Consider the following 24351-nt stretch of genomic DNA (forward strand, 5'->3'; position numbering starts at 1 on the left):
GTCCTTTTTCCCTCTTATATACTTATCACACAATAGAAAAGCAACAAGATAAATATATCGTTAATAAAATAATGACCAGAATTTAACATTTATTCTCATAATCTTATAACATTGTAATTTATAGACACAATTAGTAGTAATTAATAAATATATCTTTGCCACCTGACAGAATCTATTTCTCCTGCAATATTTAAGATGTTTACTCATGGCAGCATAATATATTTTTCTGTGTAGAATTTGCACAATTTCAAAAAATTTCTTATTTTGTGGCAGTAATCAGTCTATATACTATCGATAAATACATGCATTCCACGGAACGTAGGTACTTTTATCGACAAAAATTTCATTTGATAACATTCTTTTCGATAAAATATAAGAATGCATGTCACATGACAGAATATAAAAGATATTGATTATTACAATATTTTTATATATCATAATTATAACGGTTTCCCTGATATTTCTCTGCAGTTTATTTGATGCACGATTACTAATTAAATAAGTATTAACTATTTCGTGTAATTTATTTTTTTACATCATTTGAAAAAAAAATTTATAAAGAGACAGCAGTTAATTTCTGCATATCAAACAATCATAAGGACAACTATTCATTAACTATAATTTTAAATACAAAATAAAAATAAGTATATGATGTATTGTGTATATGTTACATAACATAGTGATACGTGATACTACACTATTAGAGATAGTTTTGTAGTTATTTTAAATAAAGGTCTTAAAAAAAAAATAAATAAATAATCCGTAATATTGGAATATTTGACAATCCATGTTAAAGTTAGTGAATAGTTGTATACATTATATATTCGAGCATATATATATATATATATAATTCTGCGTGGTGTCCAACATTTTATTACGTTATTAGACATTATATTAAATAAATATAAGTACATGAGAATATTTAAACGTAAGAAACGTCGAGTGTAATTACCAACAAGTTGAAATTTCTTAATACTAAAGAATATATAATATTCATATATAATCATTCGTAACACTATTGATATTCATTTTTATGACTGCAAAAAATTAAGATTAAGATTTCTATATATATGTTAAGTAGTCGTCTCGCATTTAGATTCACCAACATGTCATAATCTGTTAACAGAAGAAGTCACAGTTAATTACACAAAATAATAGTTTCATAAATTTAACTAAGCGATGTATACATAAATATATATATTCTAAATAATTATTCATAAAGAAGAAAAGAATGATTTTAAAAAAATTGCAAATAAATATAATAGTTTTCAATCTTTTCGAAAAGATGCAGTTTTAATCGCTTGGATAAACTTAATAAAGGATATTAGAATATACAAATTTAATATTGTCTCCCAGATAACGTTGTTTTAAAGGAAATGTGTGTGTATTACATCGCTTAGTTAAACACTATAGGGATTCCTTGCTTATCGATTATAATTTTAGAAGCATGTTCTATCACGGTCGTAAAATCTCAATATAACACAGCAAGCAACTCCCAGCAAAATAATATAATGATTATGATATACATCTAGAGCAAAATATTAATCTAACAAAAATGTTACACAATACAAACGCAATATGTCTTTGTTTATTAAAAAAAAAACAATTTTTTCTTATTAAGAAAACTATATATTTTTGTTTTTAAATCACACAAGAATCTTTAGAGACAAACATTTTGAACGAATATCATCATTTAATTTGCATATACATGTTACTTGATATTTTAATATTATTTTACATCCGCATATTGCATATGATCTTCATAAAGCATTCGAAAATACATTGCAATTCAAAAGCTATCAACCATTTTCAATACACATCTCGTTTCATCTCGTTTCATTCTTAAGTATATTAAAATTTGCATTCACAAAAATACTAATAGAAATTTGAATATGTTTTCTCCAAATAAATGTTTACAAAATCAAATGTAACATTAATATCAAAAAAAGCAATTCCGATTCTTTTGATCAATTTTTTTGATTTGTTATATAGATACATGTATATATATATATATATATATATATATATATATATATATATATATATATATGCACATATATATTTATTGAAAACTTCAAAAATATTAATAATTTATTATCTATAAGATATCGCAAAGTAAAAATTTTTGTTTCCAAAAGCATGTCTCTCACGATCTTTATTGAAGTTTGGATATAATTCATTCTTACAATTAGATGAATTATTTTTCGGTGAGGATAATTTATCTTCAGGATAGGAAGTAGCGGACAAGGATTTCATAACTGTTTTCATAACTTTTCTAGGTAATCGTCGTCTGTAAATGAGAAATCAAGAAACCTAAATATATTATATATTTGTCATATTCCACGATCGATTAAACTTTAATAGAACTCGCGTGACAAAAAAATTCTAAAGTCTAATTTTATCGTTGGTTTCGATAACGGGAACTATTAACACTATATCGTGATATACATTTTTACATACATACATTTCTCCGACATTGAGGAACACATGAAACAATAAAAAGTATACTCTTTATAAAATGCGTCTATGTTGTATAAACTTTCCTTAATTATACTTTCGACCATTGTTCCTACAGAAGTACTCATCATCTTTTCTTAATACTGCTACATAGAAGAGGAAAACATTAAGATGCGGCATTGTTAGTTTATTGCAATATAAGTTGTCAGCAATTGAATCATGCCGCTGTCATGTATTGTGTTAGTACTTCGTACAAACTGATTACTTCTCTTACAATCAAAATGATGTGTAAGCCATTTTGCAGATTTGCATATGCCGTGAGTGACATTGGTTAAACATCGATATTTTTTAAAGATAATAATGATAGCCTCCTCTCTATACTTCCGGTCGATGAAATACGCTACAGGTGTTTTAAATCGTGGCGAATTTCTATTCTGTCTCTGGAAAAAGATTAATTAAACTTCAGAAATTTTCATCGAGATTTATCGAGAAAACGAATGAAACAAAGAGAGGCAACACTGTAGCAAAGAAATGGTATATAAATGCGCGATTATATGTAATACTATTATATTACACTGTAGCAAGGGAATGGATGAAATATTATATGATTAAAGCGGTTGTATATATATTATAAAATAAGATATACAAGCTTGATGAATTTTTGTTCAATAACATTAAAGCAATTAGTATTACTCTTTTCTTTTCGAAAATAAATCGCTATTAAGAATACAAGATCGGATATTAATTTTATAATTGCGTTTGCAAATATCAATCTGCGAAATAACACATTCATAAACATAAATTTATAAAAGAATATGATGGCCAGAAAAGCAATTTCATTTATTTTATCCAGCACTATGATCACGGAACAAAATGCAAAAGAAAAAAAAATAAGAAAGCAACATACAAAGTTTGTTAGAAATTTTTAATGTGTGACTCTTAAAGATTCTAGTTCACTGCAACCGGACTATTAATCCTACTCGTTTAGGCTGTCTACAGAGTCGCTGCGACGTTATATTGCTCTACGACTAACTTACGTTATATTTGCTCTACGACTAACTTTGTTTATCTGACTACTTTTTCGATCCTACAGCTTATTGCGAAAATGACAGATTTCGTCATTTGATCGCGATTTATTATTATGTAATTGGGAAATGGTGATTCGCGGCCATGAAAGCGTTCGTTGTACTTACTTTTCCGGTAACATACGAGGCTTGGCATAATCACCCGGCCATTCGTATAGATTTGGCAGTGGACTGTCATAGTTGGCATCGTACATCTTACTCATGATAAATTGTCGCTTATCTTTCGGCTCCGGATACTCGCTCGCCAAACCACCTGTATAAACAATGGCAACAGATAATATTCAAATTAAATAATTAGCGATTAGCGCTATTTTTCGATCCCGCGATTCACAGCGATACCAACCTTTAGCGTAAGCGTAATCGGCTATCTTAATCGCGATGTCGATGGAACATTCTCGGATGGTACTTAACGGCGGATACAAACTACCCTTTTGGAGATCCTCGTCTTTCACGTGATCGGCAACAGCCTGTGCCGAGATTAAGAAAAGATCCTCGGTGATATGATGCACTCCGGTGCCGATAACGCCTAAAGCGATACCGGGAAAGATGTACGCGTTATTGCCTTGTCCAGGCTTGTACGTCTTTCCGTTGTACTTCACTTCACCGAATGGCGAGCCGGAGGAGAATATGCATCTACCCTAAAAAGACAGGTTCAACGAGATAGTTTAAAGCAAGCGGAGTTATCGATATAACGCGTGCGATTTAAATGGTGGATTGTATTCACGTACATCGGTATAATCGTACGCCTGCTGCGCCGTACATTCAGCTTTGCTGGTTGGATTGCTCAGAGCGAAAATCAACGGCCTCTCGTTATTCTTCGCCATCTCTGTTAGAACCTCGGGAGTGAAGGCCCCTGCAGCTGCCGAAGCGCCTGCACGAAACATTTTAATTCTGTATACTCGGAGGTGTTCGCTTGAAGAGAGTGTTGCTTACCTATCAGGACGGTAGGCTTGACCTCCTTCACGACTTCGAGCAACGTTTTCATCACTTTGTAATCCTTCGCATACCAGATCTTGTGGCCCTCCAGATTACCCTCGGGCCGATTCTTTACAAGTAACCCGTCAATGTCCATCATCCAGATACTATCACGCGCTTGCTGTTGAGAGCAACCGTCAGCCTCCATCGCTTTCACGCAGAGATCAGCTATTCCGATGGCCGCCTATAGCAGAGTAGAATAAATATTATTACAATGTAATTTATTCGATGGAACGCATAAATAATTAGCACTGTCGAGATATACGGTTGTTACACCGTCTGGAGACTCTACCTCTCCGGCGCCTAGGAAGACGAATTTATTATCCGCCATCCTCCTTTTAGTAATTCTCTTTGATGCCAGGATTCCAGCTACCGCAACCGCAGCCGTACCTTGTATATCATCATTGAACGTACAGTATTTGTTCCTATATTTATCTAAGAAACGGAAGGCATTGTGGTTGCCGAAATCTTCGAACTGAAACATACGACAAGAATGCGCCATATCATTATCAATATCGGATTCGCGTGTGTATTACATGTATTACGTGCGTAGAAATGTACGCAGGATAGCTGCGCATGTTAGCTTACTTGAATAAGAACGTTTTGCCCGTACTTTTGCACGCAGGCAGCCATAAATTCGTCGATCAGTTCATCATACTCGGCACCTTGACTCCTAGGCTTGTTGAGACCGATGTAGTGAGGATCATTTCTCAGCTGTTCGTTATTAGTGCCGACGTCGATGGCGATCGGCAGGCATTGATGCGGTTTAATACCAGCCAAAGCTGTGTAAAGCGCTAGTTTTCCGACGGGGATACCCATGCCGCATGCCCCAAGGTCACCGAGACCCAAAATTCGCTCACCGTCTGTCACGCAGATGGCTCGCACGGCTTGCTCCGGCCTAGCAATGTGACAAAAGTCGTCGTAAATATAGAAAATGGTCAAAGAGATAGACGTTAACTAGAAATAGAGGCTACTATGTGTGTGTGAAACAGGGTTGGCCGGAAAAGTCCAGTAAGTGGAAAAAACCATGGTAAATCCGGTTTTTACCGTCTCGGACTTTTTTATCCAATGGAATAAACTGGCAAAAACTATAAAAATGATTATGAAAAAATATGCGTTTGCTTTAATTAATAAACCATATTAATCACTATGATTAAAAAAATAAGAGAAATATAAAATCTTCTTTAATTCAAATTAATATATAATTAATTTTTATAAAATACATTTTTTTAAACTTTAAAGATATAAACAATTTTTTTATTTATTTTATTGTTTTTATTAGAAAGTACCAGTTTTTGCCGGTTTTTTTTCCGGAAAATACCGGTTTTTACCACTGGCATGGACTTTATCCAAAAAATGTGGAATTTTGCCAACCCTGGTGTGAAATAATCATTTTCACTTGCCGTACATTATTACATAAAGATAACGCGCGCGTTGTATGCGTTGCGTCGGATTCTATTTTTGGCAAACACACACGCGAATGCTTACTTTCGTTTACACTGTACGTTGCGTGCCCGACAAAAACTATACTCTCTCTCAACTCACGATTATTTCTTCATCAATCGTGTAATTTGTTAACAGAAAGTTATTTAACGAATATTATTAAATGCTGTCGTCTTTTTTTCACAAGTATGCAAATACAAAATTTTTTTGGGGAGGGTATTTTCTGGGATACTAACCAGTTATTCAAGATCTCGTAGATATGACCCTTATCGTATATAGTAATGAAGAGGCCGCGAGGTCTGCGATAGATCACACCGAACTTTTGGCAGGCCAGACCAACGGTAGGTGTATAGACGATTGGCATCATCTGTTCGATGTTTTCGCTCAACAGACGGAAAAATAATCTCTCGTTCCTCTCCTGAAAATTCATTTCGGAAGGAAAGTTAAAATCGCGATGAAGATTTTAAGTGAAAAGAGAGCATTGCTCACTTGAAGCTCCACAAGATACAGATATCGATTCAAATCCTCCGTGTACTTCATCACTGAAGCTTTACATAGCGCCAGTTGTTCGTCCTGCGTCTTAAATCTGGGAGGTTGTAGTCCGTGTATTCCCAGAGCTATCCTTTCTTTCAGGCTGAACGCCAAGCCCTGAATGTCATTGTGTCATGAAATATTTATGCTTTTGAAAAATTATAAAGTAGCTAGAAAATTTTAATAAATACAAAGTACCTTGTTAAGTCGGGGATCTCTGAGATGTCCGATTCCCTTTACCATATTTATCGGTATCACATCTCCCGAGACCTCGTGGATGTCCCTTTGTTGTTGGGCGCCGTCCTTCACGGCGATGTGCGTAGGCGGGAGCGTTCGCGTCCATGATCTACCACAATTTCTGCCACTGGCCGATCTGGCACACATACGTACGAAAAATTATTACACCCGGTATCCCGCGACTGCATTAAACTGCGCATTATTTATGCCTCGCGGAAAGATTTTTTTCCTTTTTTTATTGTCGATAAAACATCGCGGCTGACGTTCGCGGCACGGCTATTAAAATCCGCCGTCAACTTACAATTTACTATAATTAATTACGACGTAGAGTCAATGAGTTATTCAGGAAATATCAATGGCGTGAGAAGAAAAAATGATAGCTTTTTACGCGAAATAAACATAACACCCATCTTACTGTCGAATTATTTATATTAGATGATGACCGATAAACGATGTGCAATTTCATGAAATTTATGAAAATGAACGAAACGTTGAAACTCTCGTTAAAAATAGGAAATTAATCGCTCTTATCACGTATCGCTTTGCGCACATCCGCTCTCACTAATCTTGCTGACAAAAGAGATTTCATACATATTTAAAATGTATTCGGAAAAAAAGTTATTTGAATAGAGAAATTTTATACTGATACATGCATCATACATATATCCTTATATTAAAACTAATTAATTATTTATAGAAATGCAATTTGATATTTTTCAATTTCAATTTTTTGAAAAATAGTATTAAAAGTACGAAACAAAAAATGGAAGAATTTTTTTTATAGAACCACATTTGGCATCGTATATTATATACTATATGTATATTTGTAGAATATGTGTATCTACTATAATTTTCTATTTACTGCTATCGCAAAATTGATAAAAAGACTGATAATTGCCCGATAAATGGAGATTATGATTAGATAAGAATTTGTCGAATATTAGAATTGCAACCTGTTAGTTAAACTGCGATCAATGAAACTGCAAGAGCAGATGACTATATATGAAACAATATATTTTTATATCTTAAAAAATTTTTTCACAATAATATAAAAACAAAATCATTTAATTTTTTATCTTCGAAAAAAAAAACACAATAAATTAACTGGTCTAAAATGCGATACTTGCCACAATTTTTGTATATTCAAGAAGTGTTGAACAATCAAAAAACGATATCATCTCGCTTTAGACCTTGAAATACTGACTCGCGACAAGCATCTTGGGCCCACGAAATTATCTCACCTCGAGAATCAAAGCAGGTTACGCTATTATTATTGCCATGGCGTAAAGCCAGCTTTAAAGAAATGACTGTGCGAAATCCGCATCAATGTATATATGTATATCTGCTTTAGCCATAACTCGGAGATATAATGGTCATGGTGTATTATACTTATATTAGCACGCCCACATTTAGCACCTGAATCCCCCGCAAGACACGCAAGACACGTGGTGCTTTAAATTAAAGCAGCGCGTCCGCGCAATGAACGTTTGTACTTTTAAACATGCAATGGACGTTCCCCTTCAATATCGTAAAGTCCATTTTAGATGAGCACTAATTCATAATAGTGTATTTAAAAAATTCTATCTGTTATATATTCTGATTTTTTAAACCTTTTTATTATAAATAAAGAATTCTGTCACGATTTTTTTTTTCATAGATCATAACATTGCTTTACGATTTATAATTTACGATAAAATTCAAGATAAAATTTTATCAATTTTTTATATGCTACATCTAGCTAATATGCGTATATCTTTTGATATGATATGTATTTTATATACATATGTATGTATTCTTCAAGTATATATTTTCTATATTACATAAAATTATACATAAAATATTATAAATAGAAAAAAGATTATAATTCGATGAGTTTTGTCGTGAATTAAAGATCATTTAAAATTGACTTAATGATAAATTCCTTCTTCAAAGTAATACAATTACATTATAATGTATAGAAGAAGAGTAAACATTACGACCGTGCTTTTGTGTTCTCTTGCCTCGCATTGTCATTATAATCAGAGAGAGAGAGAGAGAGAGAGAGAGAGTAGTTTCGATGTTAAGCTTAATGGCTAGGCACGCATAACTCTCCCACGTAAAGTAGACCTCGTTGTAGTTTCCTCATTGTCATTAAACGACTGAAACTATGTCACAATTATATATAGATGTGCGCAGAGTAAAAAAATTATTAAGCGTACAAGAGACCGAAAAAAATTGACTCGATCCTCTTTCTTACGTATGCAAAATATTATTCTCTCATCGATATTAATAATTATGTAAAACTCTTCTCTCACCGACTTAATGGATTCTATAAATATCTGACAAGCCTTAGTCACATCAATGACATATAAGACAGCATGACGTAATCGAAGTTTTACGTTGAAATTCACGATTCTTATATAGTATGTTGTTTGCTCTTTTCCTCTGTGAAATCGATCGACTATGACAATAGCGGTAATGTTTTTTACATCGATTTGCATGTCAAGAACGTTCGTGACGCTGTAACTGTCTTGAGAAAATTACGTTATTATTTTAGGTTTATGAGCTTCTAATTAAAATAATCTCCGTATTTATACGAATCTATTATCAGTAAATTATGTATGTCTTAAAAAAATTGCAAATGTAATGCCAGTAAGAGTGCCAAAAGAAAACATCAACCAAAAGCAAAAAAGTTCCTCCGAATTTGAGTGTTCTGCAACTGTCAGGATAAACATTGTTTATCTTAAATTAAAACATAAGTTATAATTAAGATTTTAAATTCTTTCGCGTACAGATTAGCAAGAATTAAGCGACACTTATATCCACGAAGTCTATTGTGTATAATATATATATATATATATATATTTTCTCTAGTGATATAGATAAATTCGTCCTGAGATAAAAACGATACGGCTTTCGAATTACATCTAATATTCAACTTGTGCATTATAAACGTGTCACATCACTTACAAAACGAGGCGATACATGCATAGATCGCAAAACTGTTGTATTACCAGGAAGCGAAGCTCGAGCAATTTGCGCAAATAATCGATTAAGTGCATCTCACGATGCGGATGTAGAAGCGTAGCACGCTGAATATCGTAAACTGGATCGAGCGGAACGCGACGCGATAGGGTAACTGAGCACATCTGTCAAACCAAACGTTTCGCTTTATCGTGATACGATTGTGTGCTCGTATATCGTTTCTATTATCGATTATCTCGAAACTGCTCGTAGATAATGCTATGTCAAACAATTGCACGCCCAAAATGATAATTAGTGAGAAAGGAGGATGACTTGCTCTATCTTTCAACGAAACGAAAATGATCGTATTCAATCGTATTTTTCTTTTGAAATTGTCTTATTTATACTGAATGTATCAATGTTATCAAGTTTTGAGAATAGATTAATATAAGAATAAGCAAAGAATGTTATATAAATATATTGAGATGTATAAATATTTTGAGATAAAATGTTACAATAGTATTTATAAGAATATGTATATGCACAAGATGTAAAATATGATAAATCAATACAATCAATACATGTTTTTATTTAATGTGTCTTTGTGTTATATTTATGTTTAAATTTTTATTGAAAGTCATTAGCATAGACGATAAATTTATACATGCCTCTTGCTCGGTTATATCTCTTTCGATCATTATGCATAATTATCGCTAAATGTCAAGATAGTTGCAACATGACTAATAGAACACTAAACATAAATTAAAATTAAAATTAAAATATTTAGTATGTGCATTTATTAATTTTATGTACAGCAAAAAATTATTTATTTAACAAATTATTTTTTTTATAATAGATACTATACAAATAATCGATTACCTTCGACGATTTTATAATATTAGAACAACACAAGCGCACGCCATTCTTAGATTTCATGTTAAAAAGAATGATATTTTTAAAAAAATTAAGTTTGTTTAAACTCATCGATTAATATTTTTTCACAGAAATTAGCTGATTAAAGCGTAAATTTGCTAATTAAATTTTAAAATAATAATATGATAAAAAATTAAAATAGTAATATGTTGTAAATAATATATTATAATACCTTATTTTTGATTATAATATTTTTTGACAAAAATCAGCTGATAACTGTCAAAAATATTAATCGAGTTTAAAGTATTATAACATATTATTTGAAACATATTATTATTGTAATTTTTATAACATATTATTATTTAAAAAATTAATTAGCAAATTAACGCTTTAATCAGCTGATTTCTGTAAAAAAAATATTAATAAAGCGAAAATTTGCTAATTAAATATTCTAGCTTATATATTTATATTGTATATATGAGATATTCGACACACACTTATGTATATACATAATTTGAATATTTTGTTTTCAGATCAATGTGCTGTGGACTACAACTCCGCTACTGTACGTATCGGTGAGTGAGAAATTGTTTATTTTATAACATTTATATAGCGATAATGGGGATGTACATAATGTGTTGAAAATATTAAAATAGTAACATGTTTTAAATAATATATTATAATATTTTATCCGCGATTAATATTTTTTGACAAAAATCAGCTGATACTTGTCAAGAATATTAATCGAATCTAAAACATTATAACATCCCTTTCTAAAAGAGACATGTTAAGTCTATTCTCGCAAGTATTGTTGCATCTTTTCCGTGGTGCTAATTGACTGTTTCGATTCGCATTGTGCTTTATATTCGTAGCATCGAGAGGCTCTCATCGCGAGGATTAGCAGTTTGATAGTTTGTTCAAAATAAAATAAAATAAAATTATATAATATGTTTTAAATAATATGTTATAATACTAACTAGATTAATATTTTTGACAGTTATCAGCTGATTCCTGCCAAAAAATATTAATCGAAAATAAGGCATTATAACATATTATTTACAACATATTACTATTTTAATTTTTTAACATATTATTATTTTAAACTTTAATTAGCAAATTAACGCTTTATTAATGTTTTTTGACAGAAATCAGCTGATTAAATCGTTAACTTGCTAATTAAATTTTAAAATAATAATATGTGTAATAATAATATGTTAAAAATATTAAAATAGTAATATGTTGTAAATAATATGTTATAATATACCTTATCCGCGATTAATATTTTTTGATAGAAATCAGCTGATAACTATCAAAAATATTAATTGAGTTTAAAGTATTATAACATATTATTTAAAACATATTATTTTATTTTATTTTATTTTGAGCAAATTGTTAAACTACTAACCCTCGCGATAACAGCCTCTCGATGATACGAATATAAAGCACAATGCGAATCGAGACAGCTAATCAGTATCGCGGAAGAGGCAATAACATTTGCTAGAATCGACTTAACATGCCTTTTTTTAGAAATGAAACAGCTGAGAAATAAATATTTATATATTTATTATTTTAAAATTAAAACTGTTTCTGAATCGTTCAGTTTCTCGATATATCACCGTAATTATTCGGAAAATTATTCTTCGCATGTATACTATACATGTAGTGTAGGAATTATATTGATTACCCCTCTTCTACGATTTTATAATGAACTAAATAGACGAATGCAATATTTATATGTTTGTTATTTTTATTCGTTATTTAGATTGAAAAATAAATCAACGATCTATTTTTTGCTCTGAATCACTTCTTCAGCTTCTTGAGTTCCGCTGTCAAATTTGAAAAAATTCAGTATTTTTGGAGCATGTGATTTTCAAGAATATTGTTTTGATTAAATATTTAACTCGAAGCGTCCTTTATTTTTCTCACTTTCTTACAATTTGATGAATGAACCAGCACGTATTACTACATATACCTCCCTGGTGCTTCCGGAACATGGATAATCACCATGTTTACCTTGACTTTGCGTCATGAGATTATGTATGTTAATTAATTATTTCCGCCGACTTCAATTTCATGATAAAACCGACAAGAATTTGCGCTCAATTCTATTCAGAAAGCTGTGTAAAGATAACGAAAAATTGAGAAGTTGTATAATAGAGAAAAAGGACTTATTGCGAGCTGCGCAACATTAACACTTTCGGTAACCAAAATCAGGTGAAACGGTAAACATGATAAGATTTATTTATCCGCGTCAATTTTTTATTTGCGCAGTCAAAAGGTTAGCTAATTAACAATCGCACGCATAATTAAAAAAAACACTTTAATACGAATTATTAAGATCTATTGAATCGTGAATTATATCGACACACTGGTACTTCTCGATAATTAATTCAAGAGAGAGCTTTTTATTAAGAGATAAATTAGATAAATCTCTTATCTCATTCTTCTGTAAAAGAGGATTATTAAATTACTTTCTGAAGCACTTGACGATCACTGCGAAATCTTATCGAGGAAACGAGCGAAGAACATTGTCGAAAGAAACGAGCCCTCTGGGACAACAATGAAGGTCATGGTCGAAAACCAGAGCGAAGAGAAAGAGAGAAAGACACAGAGAAGAAAGAGAACAGTCCCGGAGAACACCTGGACAGAAAAATTGTCTTTCGGCAACGGCTCGACGTGGCGCGTCAGTAACCTGGCTTCGCTACTCGGTATTGATCGCCGGTTAGTTGCTGGGGCGCTCCTATTTTCAGCACCGCATTGCGGGACTACGAAGAGAGTTAGATTACACTCGGCGGCCTTTTATCTCTTCGTCGGAGGTATCAGTCCTTTCCTGGAGAGACCGCGAGGGTCTCACGTAATAAATACATGAAGATCGCGCGTGTTTCGGCGTCCTGACCACCGAGGTCCGTCAAGACGGAGTAACGGAAGTGACGGTCGAGCGAAAAATCTCGCACTCTAATTCAGTACTCACATTAAAGACCTCTGCAGGACGAACATCTCGCTTTCCTCGTGCTGTTCGCAGCTGATCGCACCTCCCACCCGACAGGATTGGTGCGCGCGACTGCGCGTTTTCACACAAAGCACCGCGGTCGTGCCGCGCCCGCGCTCGCTTCAAAGAGTCGCGACCGGCGGCGACAAAGGCGCGCCGCGAAAGGTGCGCCGCGTTGCGCGATGCGATGCGGAAGAACCTCAAAAGAAATGTAGTGTCTTTTTTTTTAATTTTACATTTTCTATATTAAAAGAGAGACACGCGGAGTCTTGAAAGAAGATTCCGATCTCCTCAGATTTTAACCACGTGCGAGCTGTCAGTGATTTAATCTTTAAATATCTCGCGCGTGAGTAAAAGGATTTTAAATATCAATATATATTAAATATCGTAAATTGAACATCAATATATAAATTATATATTTTAATATATTATACATAATATATAATTATAATTATATATTATAATATATATAAATCGGGATTGTTTCGATCTCCGTAATCAGAACCTTGAAGCATTTGTAGGTATATACATTTAACAAGTGTTGTTTTTTTTTTTTTAGAATTTTTGAATAATTTTATACTACAGAGAGAGATATATGCTTCATTTTTGAGAAAACAGAGTTCTGCTCGCTAACCGATGGTTAGTACATTCGGTTATAAGTTAGAACAGGAAATGACCTGACCGGCTTTAGTATGTCAAAAGAGAGAGTAATAGAAAGCACCCCCTATCTTTATTCACTTTTTAGACCTGAAAGAAGAATATATTTTGTACTCTGCTATTTTTGCCGCACGGTATCGTTATCGTTTGCTGATAATGCGACAAGTAAGTAATGAAAGGAATTTATAAATGCAATCGATGTAGATTAACATGTGGAATTTAATCGACTATATCTGTGCGAAATTTTGATCGAAATTACTAACACAAGGTAAACTGCATTCCAATTATGTCATTAATTACAACTGATATGATATTGTAACAATTATTATAACTTTACCAATGCAAATAATTAATTGTAACCGCAAATATATATTTCATACAATGAGGGACTATTCGTTGGAAATTAAAAGAAAAATAGTTATTGACAATTAATCGTTTAAATTATCTCTCATTTGCACACAGACATTATGTAATCATGAGAGCCATGGATAAATAACTAATTTTCCGCTCCTCCCCCCCCCCCCTCCTTCCGTTATTCACTTCCGTTATTCACTTCCGCTATTCGAGCAAATGATCACGTATATATCTCTTCGAACGTAGTACGCTTGCGGCGGATTATGCTGAGACAGAGTTCGTTATTATGTCTGGTCCGGATTCGAAATATCTAGAATAATTATCTCAAACAATTTTGCTGAGAAAGACATTAATTGTAAGAGGATTTCTCGTTTCGCAGCTTCTTCGTAGCGTAACAAAGCGGTCTCCTTTAACGATCTGCTGAAGTTACGGCAGAGTTTAAACGTTTTCGCCTTATATGTAGGTCGTTTCCTGGTCTCTCGGAGGATAGGAGAACTAATCGATCGCTAACGATATTCGGTGCATTAGGCTCCTCTGAAACATTTCATTAAGATCCACTTGGAAAGTTGATCGCTCCGAAATATATAATTTTGCAGACGTATAAATATACGACGTGCGATATACATATATTTTAAAGATGGGAAGAGAGGAATTGTAGGAACTGGGGTGCTCTTAAAAATATATTTAGAAATAACAATCGTAAACGTATCGTGTGAGACGTATGGATTCATACGTGAAGGTTTATTAAGGACAGTAACGATGTGTGATTGCATTACATTCTCGTAACTTATGCGTGAGACACAAGTCGGGCCTCACAAAGGGCCTCAAAACAGAATAAGAAAATACATCCGCTGAGTTATTAGCGGATACCGAAGTCGGTGCTCCAACGTTCTCCATCTGGTCGTTCCTTCGTTCCGGAGCACGACTACGATGTGCTTTCGTGAATAGTTTTAACCGCAGGACAAAGTTAGGGGACGCGCCCCAGGCGCGCGCAACTTGGATAATTCGACTCCATAGGTCCCGGTAATAGGCGGTGTGATAGGATAAGAAAAGTTACGTTTTTCTAGGACTGCATCGTCCTTGGTTATACGGAGCGCCGTGCCAGCAGTACGTCACTTCACCGGATTTTTCGACGATTAAACTTCGTTTTGGTATATTTTTTTTAGGCATAATTGCGAAAATGATAAAAATATACGGTACCGTCTGTATAGGTAAACATAAATATAATTTAGCAAAAAATTTTCAACTTTCTCGGAGACTGCATTACGTGTCGCGTAAAGTTTTAGTTTCACTTTTGCGAGATATTGACGCAGAAATGGGAAATAAATAGTTCCTTCATTAATAATTTTCTCTCGTTTTTTTTTTTGAATTTTTATCCAGATTTTTTGTGGATAGTTAGTATATTTTATAAACAAATTATACGTGTATGTGTGTATTACAATAAATTAATTCTCAATCGATCAATTGATTGTAAATTACGGCAATAAAATTAATATTAATCTGTAATTGTGTGCCCAAATTAATTATATAATTTATTAATTTATATTATGTACGTATGTATGTTATAATCAATTAACTTCCAATTGATCAATCGATCGTGCAAGCATCGGTAGTAAAATTAATGTCATTATTTCGATGACACATTGAAAAGTTGATTGGTAATAGATGTATATATATATATGTATATATGTATATACATATATATATATTTTTTTTTTCATTGTCGAAGCTGCAACCTATACTGCTTCTCATTGACTCTCTCGATTGGTGAATCGCTAATACGGGATGAGACGGTATGGCTATGTATAGTGACAGCAGTTGAAACGGATCGAATGTAACAATATTTACATGGTGATAGTTATATATATATATATATATATAAGCATTTCGTAGTACCCCGATTTAGGTATTCAACTTACTAATTAGTCAAGTGTGTGTAGGTTGTCCTTTCCCTTTCTCTTATCGTTAACACGAGAAAACGTTAACGGAAACAAAGGTGATCTCTGGTCTCATACACGCCCATACAAACCGCTTTATTTCTCGCACGCACAAATCGTATCGCACACACACACACACACACCCCTTTCGCAGAAATCAGCCAGAAACTTCGGAAGAAGATCAACATATTATAAACCTATTTAAAAATCACTCACAATAGAGTATCTAACGTACACAATGACAGTATTGCTACCTACTTTATGTATCTATAGAGAGATACACAATTTGATATCGAATTCATACAAGTCCGTTTTGTTTCTCTCTTCTCACTTGTGTTTTATTCATTCTTCCACCATTGCCGTGTGGAGTTTCTCTCGAACGAGAAATCGTACACTTATACGCTTTTTGATACGATAAGTAGTCGACAATCGGTTATACCGATTTTCGTGCCAGAAAACGACACTATCTGGTTGTCATAATCGCTGTAATAAGCTCGAGGAAATACGTCGGGTCTATCAATTACGCTACAGCGCCAACGCCCTAGCGTTTGAAATCATTTTTTGAGAAAGTGGAGAGAGAACAGAGCGCTTTGAGTGTTACGTCGATATAAAGCGCGAGCGCACTCAGTCGAATCTCTACCCGGAGATGAGTCGGGTGGGTCCTCTTTTCTCATTTCTCAAGTTGTACGACCTTCATGTAAACTATTCGATAACAAGCTGCGCTTTCCCCGACGAGCGCGCGCGACTTCTATCATCTTTGCTTTCCTCCTATTTCTATAACGGGGTAGAGTGATATCAACGTTAACAATTTTCAACCTCGACTCGGCCCGATGCACACATATCGCGCATGAAGACGTACGAAATTAACTCTAGTATCTGCCTCGTTAACTCTTTGAAGATGGTGGCACATATACATAATATATATGTGTCGGAGTTATGGCGGGTCTGTACTCATATTTTAGTATGTGTATTTTGCAAGACTCAAGAAGAACTGTGTCAAATGTGTAACGAATGTTATGTCAATTTATCGACAAGTATTTTAAAATGTCTATTTTTAATATAATTTTTTGTATTAAAACAAAAAGTAAACTTTGATAAGTTCATTGCTTAAAAAAAAAAAAAAAAATCGGTCTTCGGAAAAATTAATATTGCATCATCTTCAGTCAGTGCTGTATGTAAGCAGACTTTTTATCATCCGTTACTCATTTTTTTAGTAAATTTAGAATCTGATATAAATTTTTATTTATAATTATTATAATAATAAATTTATATTAATTAATTAGCAAGCAAAAACTTTATTACATTTATGGACTCGTTAAAATTTATAGTAGAGTTACAGTCGACAGTTAATTTCCAGCGGAATTTAGTTTAATACGGATTTAATTGCCAATATGATAAAAACTGTTCCGACGCGTAAAGGACACTCATCAATTTTTCGCTGGATAAAAGTAATGAAAAATAACTCTCTAATTTATCAAAGAATCAATTAAAGATTCTTCTTTAACAAGAGAGACGGTAAGGGCCAACGTCTCTCATATACATATATACTAGTGTGCGAGAAAAATTGTATATTAAATTTTAGAGACTAATAATAAACTGAGACTGATTTTAATGGCGAGTCGATAAAAAAAGTTAAATCAAAATATATATCTACTATTTTTCACACGTAGGTGTATCATTAGAATTTAATGAGAAAATGTGATGATTGTAAATTTGTGACGAGAGTGCGATCAATTTTCCGCATTTTCGTCCGTATCGAATATATTGAAAAAAAAAAAAGATCAGAAGATCAACACCAATGTGTTTTTTCTCGCGATATCGAATTACGCGCTATCGATACGGTCTCTCCACAAGCTCAAAAAGTGTTTTCAAAATATTCCCTATTAATCGTCAGCGGTCTATAAATTCGGTCGATCACTCATTATCGCAACCGTTCGACCGCACACATTTTTAAGAACACACATTGCGCTTTCGACCGCTCCTATATATATTCCCGTTAAATGCATCGATTTTACGTATTCTCACTGGATTCGAAATCCAAAATTGATTTGCGATTTTTTGGTTTAAAAAACGCTCGCTCACTCACTTAAAATTCTGACGATAAATACTTAACTTGCTAAAATTTTCCGCGATGCAATCGGCGATTAATACAGAGTAGAGACGTCCACGACCTAATTATATTCGAATAACACATCCGCTTTTTCGGGCGCGTACAATCAGACTTGCTTCCGTCTCTAAGGTAAACTAATAATAAGAAAGAATGGGGAACATCACAGTCGTATAGAGGATGTAGTCAATAAGTTCGTCCGTATATCTGGCGAAGGCGAGTCTTTTTCCTACGGTATGACTTTCTCGAGCGATAGACACGGACCGTGACTTGAGAGATTCGTTTTGCGTGGGAGGAGAGGAAAGAAAAATCATTGCTCGTCGAACGAGTAAAAAATCATATACTTAAATGGTCATTAATTTGTTTAATATTAAAAGAACCATCAATGGGAATTAAAATTTATTCGCGAACTCGTTTCAACTGCGATTAAGACTGGGTATAATTTTAAAAGAGGAGATATCTCGCGCGCGTTCTCTCTTAAAATACATTTCTGTAAATCAAGACGCGGTGGAGCGACGATTCGTAATGTTTTCCCAGAGAGCCAGCATCCCGCGATCTCTCTCTCTCCTCTCTCTTTCACTCTTTCTCTCTGTTTCTCTCTCTGAAAATAAGAATCCTTCTGGGGAGAATTAACTGTCGACTATAACTTACCCGCGTAGGCTATTAGCGGCAATTTAGCCATGCAGCCAATTAATCCCACTTCCCACTGTTTAACGGTAACGGGGTTGCAACGGACTCTCAACGAATGACACATCTCTCAGCATCCTCATCCATTTCTCCTCTTTCCGCTCGCGTTTTCAGACGACGATAAAAATATTTTATTGCCAATGTCTTTCTTTTACGGGAGCAGAGGATAAAGTCGACGTGACGCGAACGAACGAGAGATAGGATGATGGAAGGGAATGACGCGTGGGATAGATTTAAGCCGCCGTGTCTTGGGGGAGAGGAGAGGATATAATAGATTTTAATATAACACACGCGCTCCCTCTCGACGAATTCATCAACGAGCGGTTTCGCCACTTTCTTCGGTGTGGAGACGAGAGCTGCTTGAGGTGATTCCTGGGATGGTCCCTCTCGTTCTCCAGATTGCGGTTCGTTGTAAGTTGAGCCAGGGACCCATCCGATCGTTGACTCGCTCCTCTTAATGATGCGAGTTTCTACCGCTGTCAGCGAGAAGACAGTTCGTCAACAGCAACAGTAGCAGGAACAACAGTGGAGGTGCGGCACCTTTAATGAAGAAGAAGAAAAAATGCATTCGACCTCTTTCCCCTCTCCCTCTCTCTTTCTCTTTCTCTCTCCCGCGATTGACCTCGCGAGTCGCGCGCGTGTGTTATCGATCCTGGCGTTTGGCCTGCATACTTAACTGTCGCGCGTGTGATAACACATGTGTGTTAACGATGGCATAAATTAATAATATCATACACAAGTATTAATTCGCGTCTCGTTCGTGTTCGCTTCTCGTAGATCTTTTTATTGCCGCGCGTATGCGGAGCAGAAAAAACAATACAACAGGAGGAGTAGGAGGGGTAGGAGATTGCCGTGACGAGGTAAAAAAAGGGCAGCGATATTTTTGCAACAATCGAGGATACGCAGCAAAATTTCTACGATCGATACGAAATATCCAATTTTTTTCTTTTCTCTTCCTTAGTGTCAATGAGAAAAGTTCCAAGTGAGAATTTCACGATTCCGCGGGACAGTCACGGGTGTCTCGGTCGTTGCGAGTAAAATTGCGAGTAAAAAAAGAAAAACAAAGATATTTTTTTTCTCTCTTCAGAAAAAAGAGTACGCCGAACGCTTTTCTCATTACCCGTTCTCCGTATTTATCAAACTCGACGATAACGTTCGAACTGATATCGAATCCTGTTACGACGCTTCGTTCATTATGCAATCTCACGCAAGCTCCTCCGGACAAATATTGCAAAGTCGGCGATACAATCTAGAATATTGAAACTGCCGCTACACAATCTCGCGGAAAACGGGGAAAACGCGAGGGGAAGAAGCAGGGGTAGGTCGCAACATTATCGTTGATTGCCTATAAATACGCGTCACATCCGGCCGAGTCCTATTTGCAACTTGTTTCGCGACAATGGCGGGCAATTCTAGTTGACCGCGCATGCCGGGGCCGTTGTGCCGAAAGTAATTCATATTGTTTGGTTTCGTCGAGTCAATTTCTCGAGCACCATGTATAACCGTGCAAAATTCAATTTTACATAATTACGTGGCCCGGACGATGCACTATTATAGTAGCGCAAATGCATTCACGAACGCGAAGTGCGCGCGGAGGGTAAATCGCGTTATTATTTGAAACTTCCTTTGTGCGGGCTCAATCGGGATCGTAATGAGTGATGTAGGTGCAATTTTTGTTTTAAACATGGGGTACACATACATTTGAGAGAGAAGGGTAAAATTCGCGCGCGGAAGAATTATCGGCGCAAAATTGAAATCGGAATCGCGCGAATCCGTACGAGAACATTTCAATCGGAGCGGAGGAGTCACGAGCGCGCGAGAGAGATAGAGCAGCTTGCACATTTTTTTCTCCTCAACCTCCCTGCGTTTCTCGTTCCGCAATTGTTACCGTTCGAAAACGGCGTTTAAACGAACGACTGAACCGAAGCTCGAAGATGTATTTCGGGCTATTAAGCCCCGGCGTAAGCGCCGGGGCTACTCTCCACCCTTCCGCCCTCTTTCCACCCCCTCGCCGCCCGGCCAACGTGCAACAATGCTCCAAGTTGTAACAAAAGTTTCTCACCGAATCCGAGGTATTCGACCCCGTTTGCGCGAAACGAGTGAATAACGGGCTTCTCTCCGCGCAATTCGATTTGACGCGGTACGGGCTCTAAAGTATACCGCCTTAATTCATTCTGCTGCTACCTTTTCCAGGCTCTCCGCGCGCTCTTCTATCCATTTACGCGCGCGCGCGCGTGACTTTTCGCCTCCTTCTCGGTGTAGAATGAGAATGCGAATGAACGAATCTCCGTACAATTCCGAGAGCGAGATCCCTCCGCTCTCTGGCTTTTCTCTCTCTCATCGTCGGGGGCGTTCTTTTATGTTCAAAAGACTCAATTATTTTCCAGAATGTACGTCCGCGTTTTTTTCCTCTCTCGTCTCTTCTCTCCTACGAGAAGACGTATACGCGGTAAGAAGGAAAATCAGAGTGCGAGAGAGAGTAAAATCTCTGACATAAGGATTGCGGGGAGAGGATGTTTAAATAGCTGGAATATAATAATTATGATGTTAACAGCTGCCTACGAATTGTATAATACAAGCCCCGCATTAGGGAAGAAACGAGACTCGGCCGAATATTGAGTTTTCAGCAGAAACAGTATTAACCCTTTAACAGTGTACAGAAAAAAATGTTTCTGTACCGTAAGTGTGTTGACAAAAATTTCAATCGGACGTTTTTTTATATTTCTGGCGGCCATATTGGATCAATTGTTCAAAATTTTGCAATTTTAACTTCAGGATTCAGCGACCCAAAAAATCCCTACACACCAAGTTTTATTGAAATCGCAATGTTTGAAATTGGTCTTTATCGAATTTTTTTATGATGACGCTTATAAGCGTCAGACACACTGGTGGTCACTAAAATTTTTGCGCATATAGGCGTCAGACACTGGTAAGGGGTTAATACCGCGCGCAAAACTCCTCTCTCGTTACATTACAAGGAACATTATGTTACATCACAAAACTGTATTATTAACCCTAAAATTCAATTGAGTACAATACATTGTACTTTTAGCTAGTAATATCGCGAGTAGAGATTTCTATCGTCCTTCTTAAAGGAGAGATCTCTTTTCTCTCAATCTCTTCGCGTAATGTCGTAGCTTTCACACAATGATATCTTTATTCATTTTTATTTCGACTATCTCGGTCAACTCTCTATACTTGTCGATTTCACATTATAATTAAAACAAATGGGCAAATTTTTCTGTAATAATAAAAAATACGGTAATTTGCTTTTTAAAAATACCGAATGGGATAAAATAAATGTTTTACTATCATATTATGATTTATGTATCGCGATTATAACTTGCGTGATAACTTTGCGTATCCAATATTTTTTCCTCCGTTTTCGATATTTATTGTAAATTATTGTATTATATATATATATATATATATATATATATATATATATATATATATATAGAGAGAGAGAGAGAGAGAGAGAGAGAGAGAGAGAGAGAGAGAGAGAGAGAGAGAGAGAGAGAGAACGAACATATCATGTATATAGATATAAAACTGAGCAATTTTTTTGTCGAAATTCGAATGTAGAAATGAACTTATGCGATAAACCAAATATTCTCATCAGAGTCGGCGCTGCGTGTTGCAATTTTTTTTAACGATGCGTATTTCATATTTCATATTTTCCGTAACGAAATTGTTGACGGGGATAAATAATGAACAGCGTAATACGCGGCTAAATGTTCACCGAGTGTGAAAATAATGTATATTTACGATATTTAGCGACGAATTTTATGACGAGTCGCGTTTTCCCTCGACGAGGCGCGCCATATCTTTGTTAGAGACAATGTCAGTCTCTCTCTCGTCGTCATATAACACACAGTGTTGATTTAACAATGAATAATTGAAAAAATCGGAAGTTATCTTTATCTCTCTCTCTGCACGGGTAGAAGCAGAAATAGCACGCCGCATAGTAATATAATTAATTAACTAATTTCACGAAAGAGCGCCTCACCGTGCTGTGCGGATCCGTTGCTCGCAGGTATCTTTATCGTGTAATTCTCCTCCTCGTCCAGGAACACGTAGCTGGCATTAAAGCCCGTAGCGTCGAGACGATCGTTACTCATGAACGTAACGCGGAAGAACTTCCTGTCGCTGTAAATGTCGAATTCCTTCATCTGACCGCAATGCCTCTTGTACTTTCTATCTCTGCCCATGAAGTTGGAGAATTCGACGTAATCGCTGGCTGATACAGCTTCGCACCTGGAAGAGTTTCGGATCGTTAACGGATCGATACCTCTTATTTAATCGGACGAGGAAAAACTAGCCATTGTCGGCGTGTTTCGTTTGATTAATCGTTCGCAAAAACACATGGCGATATTACAATTGATATTCTGTACAATTATATGCAAAATATGTATCACTTATACGCGTACAATATCGATTTCTGATCGCTCTCTCCCCCGCTGATATTAATCACGAAGATGATGTCAACGATAAAGATAAACGAACGAAATATAGACATCCTGTTTGCAGTTAAAAAAAACGTTTGCTTTCTAAATATTCAAAAATTGGTTGGCAAAATATGTATATGGCAAGGTGTGTTATCGTTAACGTTTTTACATTTATTGAAGCGAATGAATTACGATCTTCATTCTAACAACGTTATTTGCAGCCACGTATATAAATACGTACACTTTAATTGAACGCGTGTATTCCATCAATTTTGTATATATCTTTCTTTTTTTATTTACTTTTCATATTTTAATCCTCTCAAATATAATCGTAAAAATAGTAATAAAAATTGATATCGCTCGTTCGCGCGTGATAAAGCAAGAACATGTGAAGCACATCGTAAAATATATCTATTTCTATTACATATTATGAAAACTTTGTACATAGCTCTGTGTTCCAACTTTATATATATTTATATCAAGTTATCGCGTTTTCAAATTAAGTAAAACATCGCGCGCGCGTGCAGCAGCTCCATAACTCTGTCGGAATATATCAAGTAAAATAAATATATTCAGGGGATTAGTTAAAGTTTGGATAGTTAAACGACTCACTTAACTTTTCCTTGCA

At 35.0% G+C, this 24351-nt stretch overlaps 3 protein-coding genes across 7 annotated transcripts in view; 1 reads left to right on the plus strand and 2 right to left on the minus strand.

The window, feature by feature from the left end:
• Positions 1-24351, plus strand: part of LOC145944101 (uncharacterized) — a 327150-nt gene that overhangs the window by 189516 nt on the left and 113283 nt on the right. Inside the window, exon 10 of the mRNA XM_083052145.1 lies at positions 11078-11119. Coding sequence (XP_082908271.1) covers positions 11078-11119 — 42 coding nt within the window. The remainder of the gene's footprint in view (positions 1-11077; positions 11120-24351) is intronic.
• LOC145944022 (NADP-dependent malic enzyme) lies at positions 7-13662 on the minus strand. Of its 5 annotated transcripts, XR_014426608.1 has the most exons (12): positions 9678-9968; positions 6690-6864; positions 6450-6608; positions 6197-6378; positions 5106-5415; positions 4810-4992; positions 4476-4701; positions 4271-4413; positions 3886-4180; positions 3651-3795; positions 2732-2897; positions 7-1116 (listed from the first exon to the last, which is right to left on the minus strand). XR_014426608.1 is itself a non-coding variant. In XM_083051987.1 (11 exons), exons 1-11 carry the CDS (start codon positions 9854-9856, stop codon positions 1110-1112), a joined length of 2004 nt encoding a protein of 667 aa, XP_082908113.1. In that variant the 5' UTR covers positions 9857-9974; the 3' UTR covers positions 8-1109. The 5 variants fall into 5 exon arrangements, 4 of the variants coding, with proteins under 4 accessions (XP_082908113.1, XP_082908120.1, XP_082908101.1 ...); XM_083051987.1 differs by lacking the exon at positions 2732-2897 and having other exon boundaries at positions 8-1116; positions 9678-9974; XM_083051994.1 differs by lacking the exons at positions 7-1116; positions 9678-9968 and adding an exon at positions 13516-13662 and having other exon boundaries at positions 2143-2897.
• Positions 15251-24351, minus strand: part of Sol1 (CUB domain-containing protein Sol1) — a 281663-nt gene continuing 272562 nt past the window's right edge. The window contains exons 12-13 of the mRNA XM_083052020.1: positions 23285-23532; positions 15251-19815 (exon numbers count right to left, since the gene is read on the minus strand). Coding sequence (XP_082908146.1) covers positions 19730-19815; positions 23285-23532 — 334 coding nt within the window. The 3' untranslated portion in view covers positions 15251-19729. The remainder of the gene's footprint in view (positions 19816-23284; positions 23533-24351) is intronic.

This window comes from Prenolepis imparis, unplaced genomic scaffold (genome assembly GCF_030444845.1).
Source record: "Prenolepis imparis isolate NDT839.2.m4 unplaced genomic scaffold, iyPreImpa1.0 SCAF_1, whole genome shotgun sequence".
NCBI lineage: Eukaryota > Metazoa > Arthropoda > Insecta > Hymenoptera > Formicidae > Prenolepis > Prenolepis imparis.

Bases quoted from the DNA above. Each gene is read 5' to 3' on its own strand.
- LOC145944022 (XM_083051975.1), bottom strand. From the start codon at position 9,856: ATGTGCTCAGTTACCCTATCGCGTCGCGTTCCGCTCGATCCAGTTTAC. The intron at 6,379-6,449 runs GTGAGCAATGCT...ATGAATTTTCAG, and splicing joins TGTATCTTGTGGAGCTTCAA to GAGAGGAACGAGAGATTATT. The intron at 4,181-4,270 runs GTACGTGAATAC...CTGTCTTTTTAG, and splicing joins AGGCGTACGATTATACCGAT to GGTAGATGCATATTCTCCTC.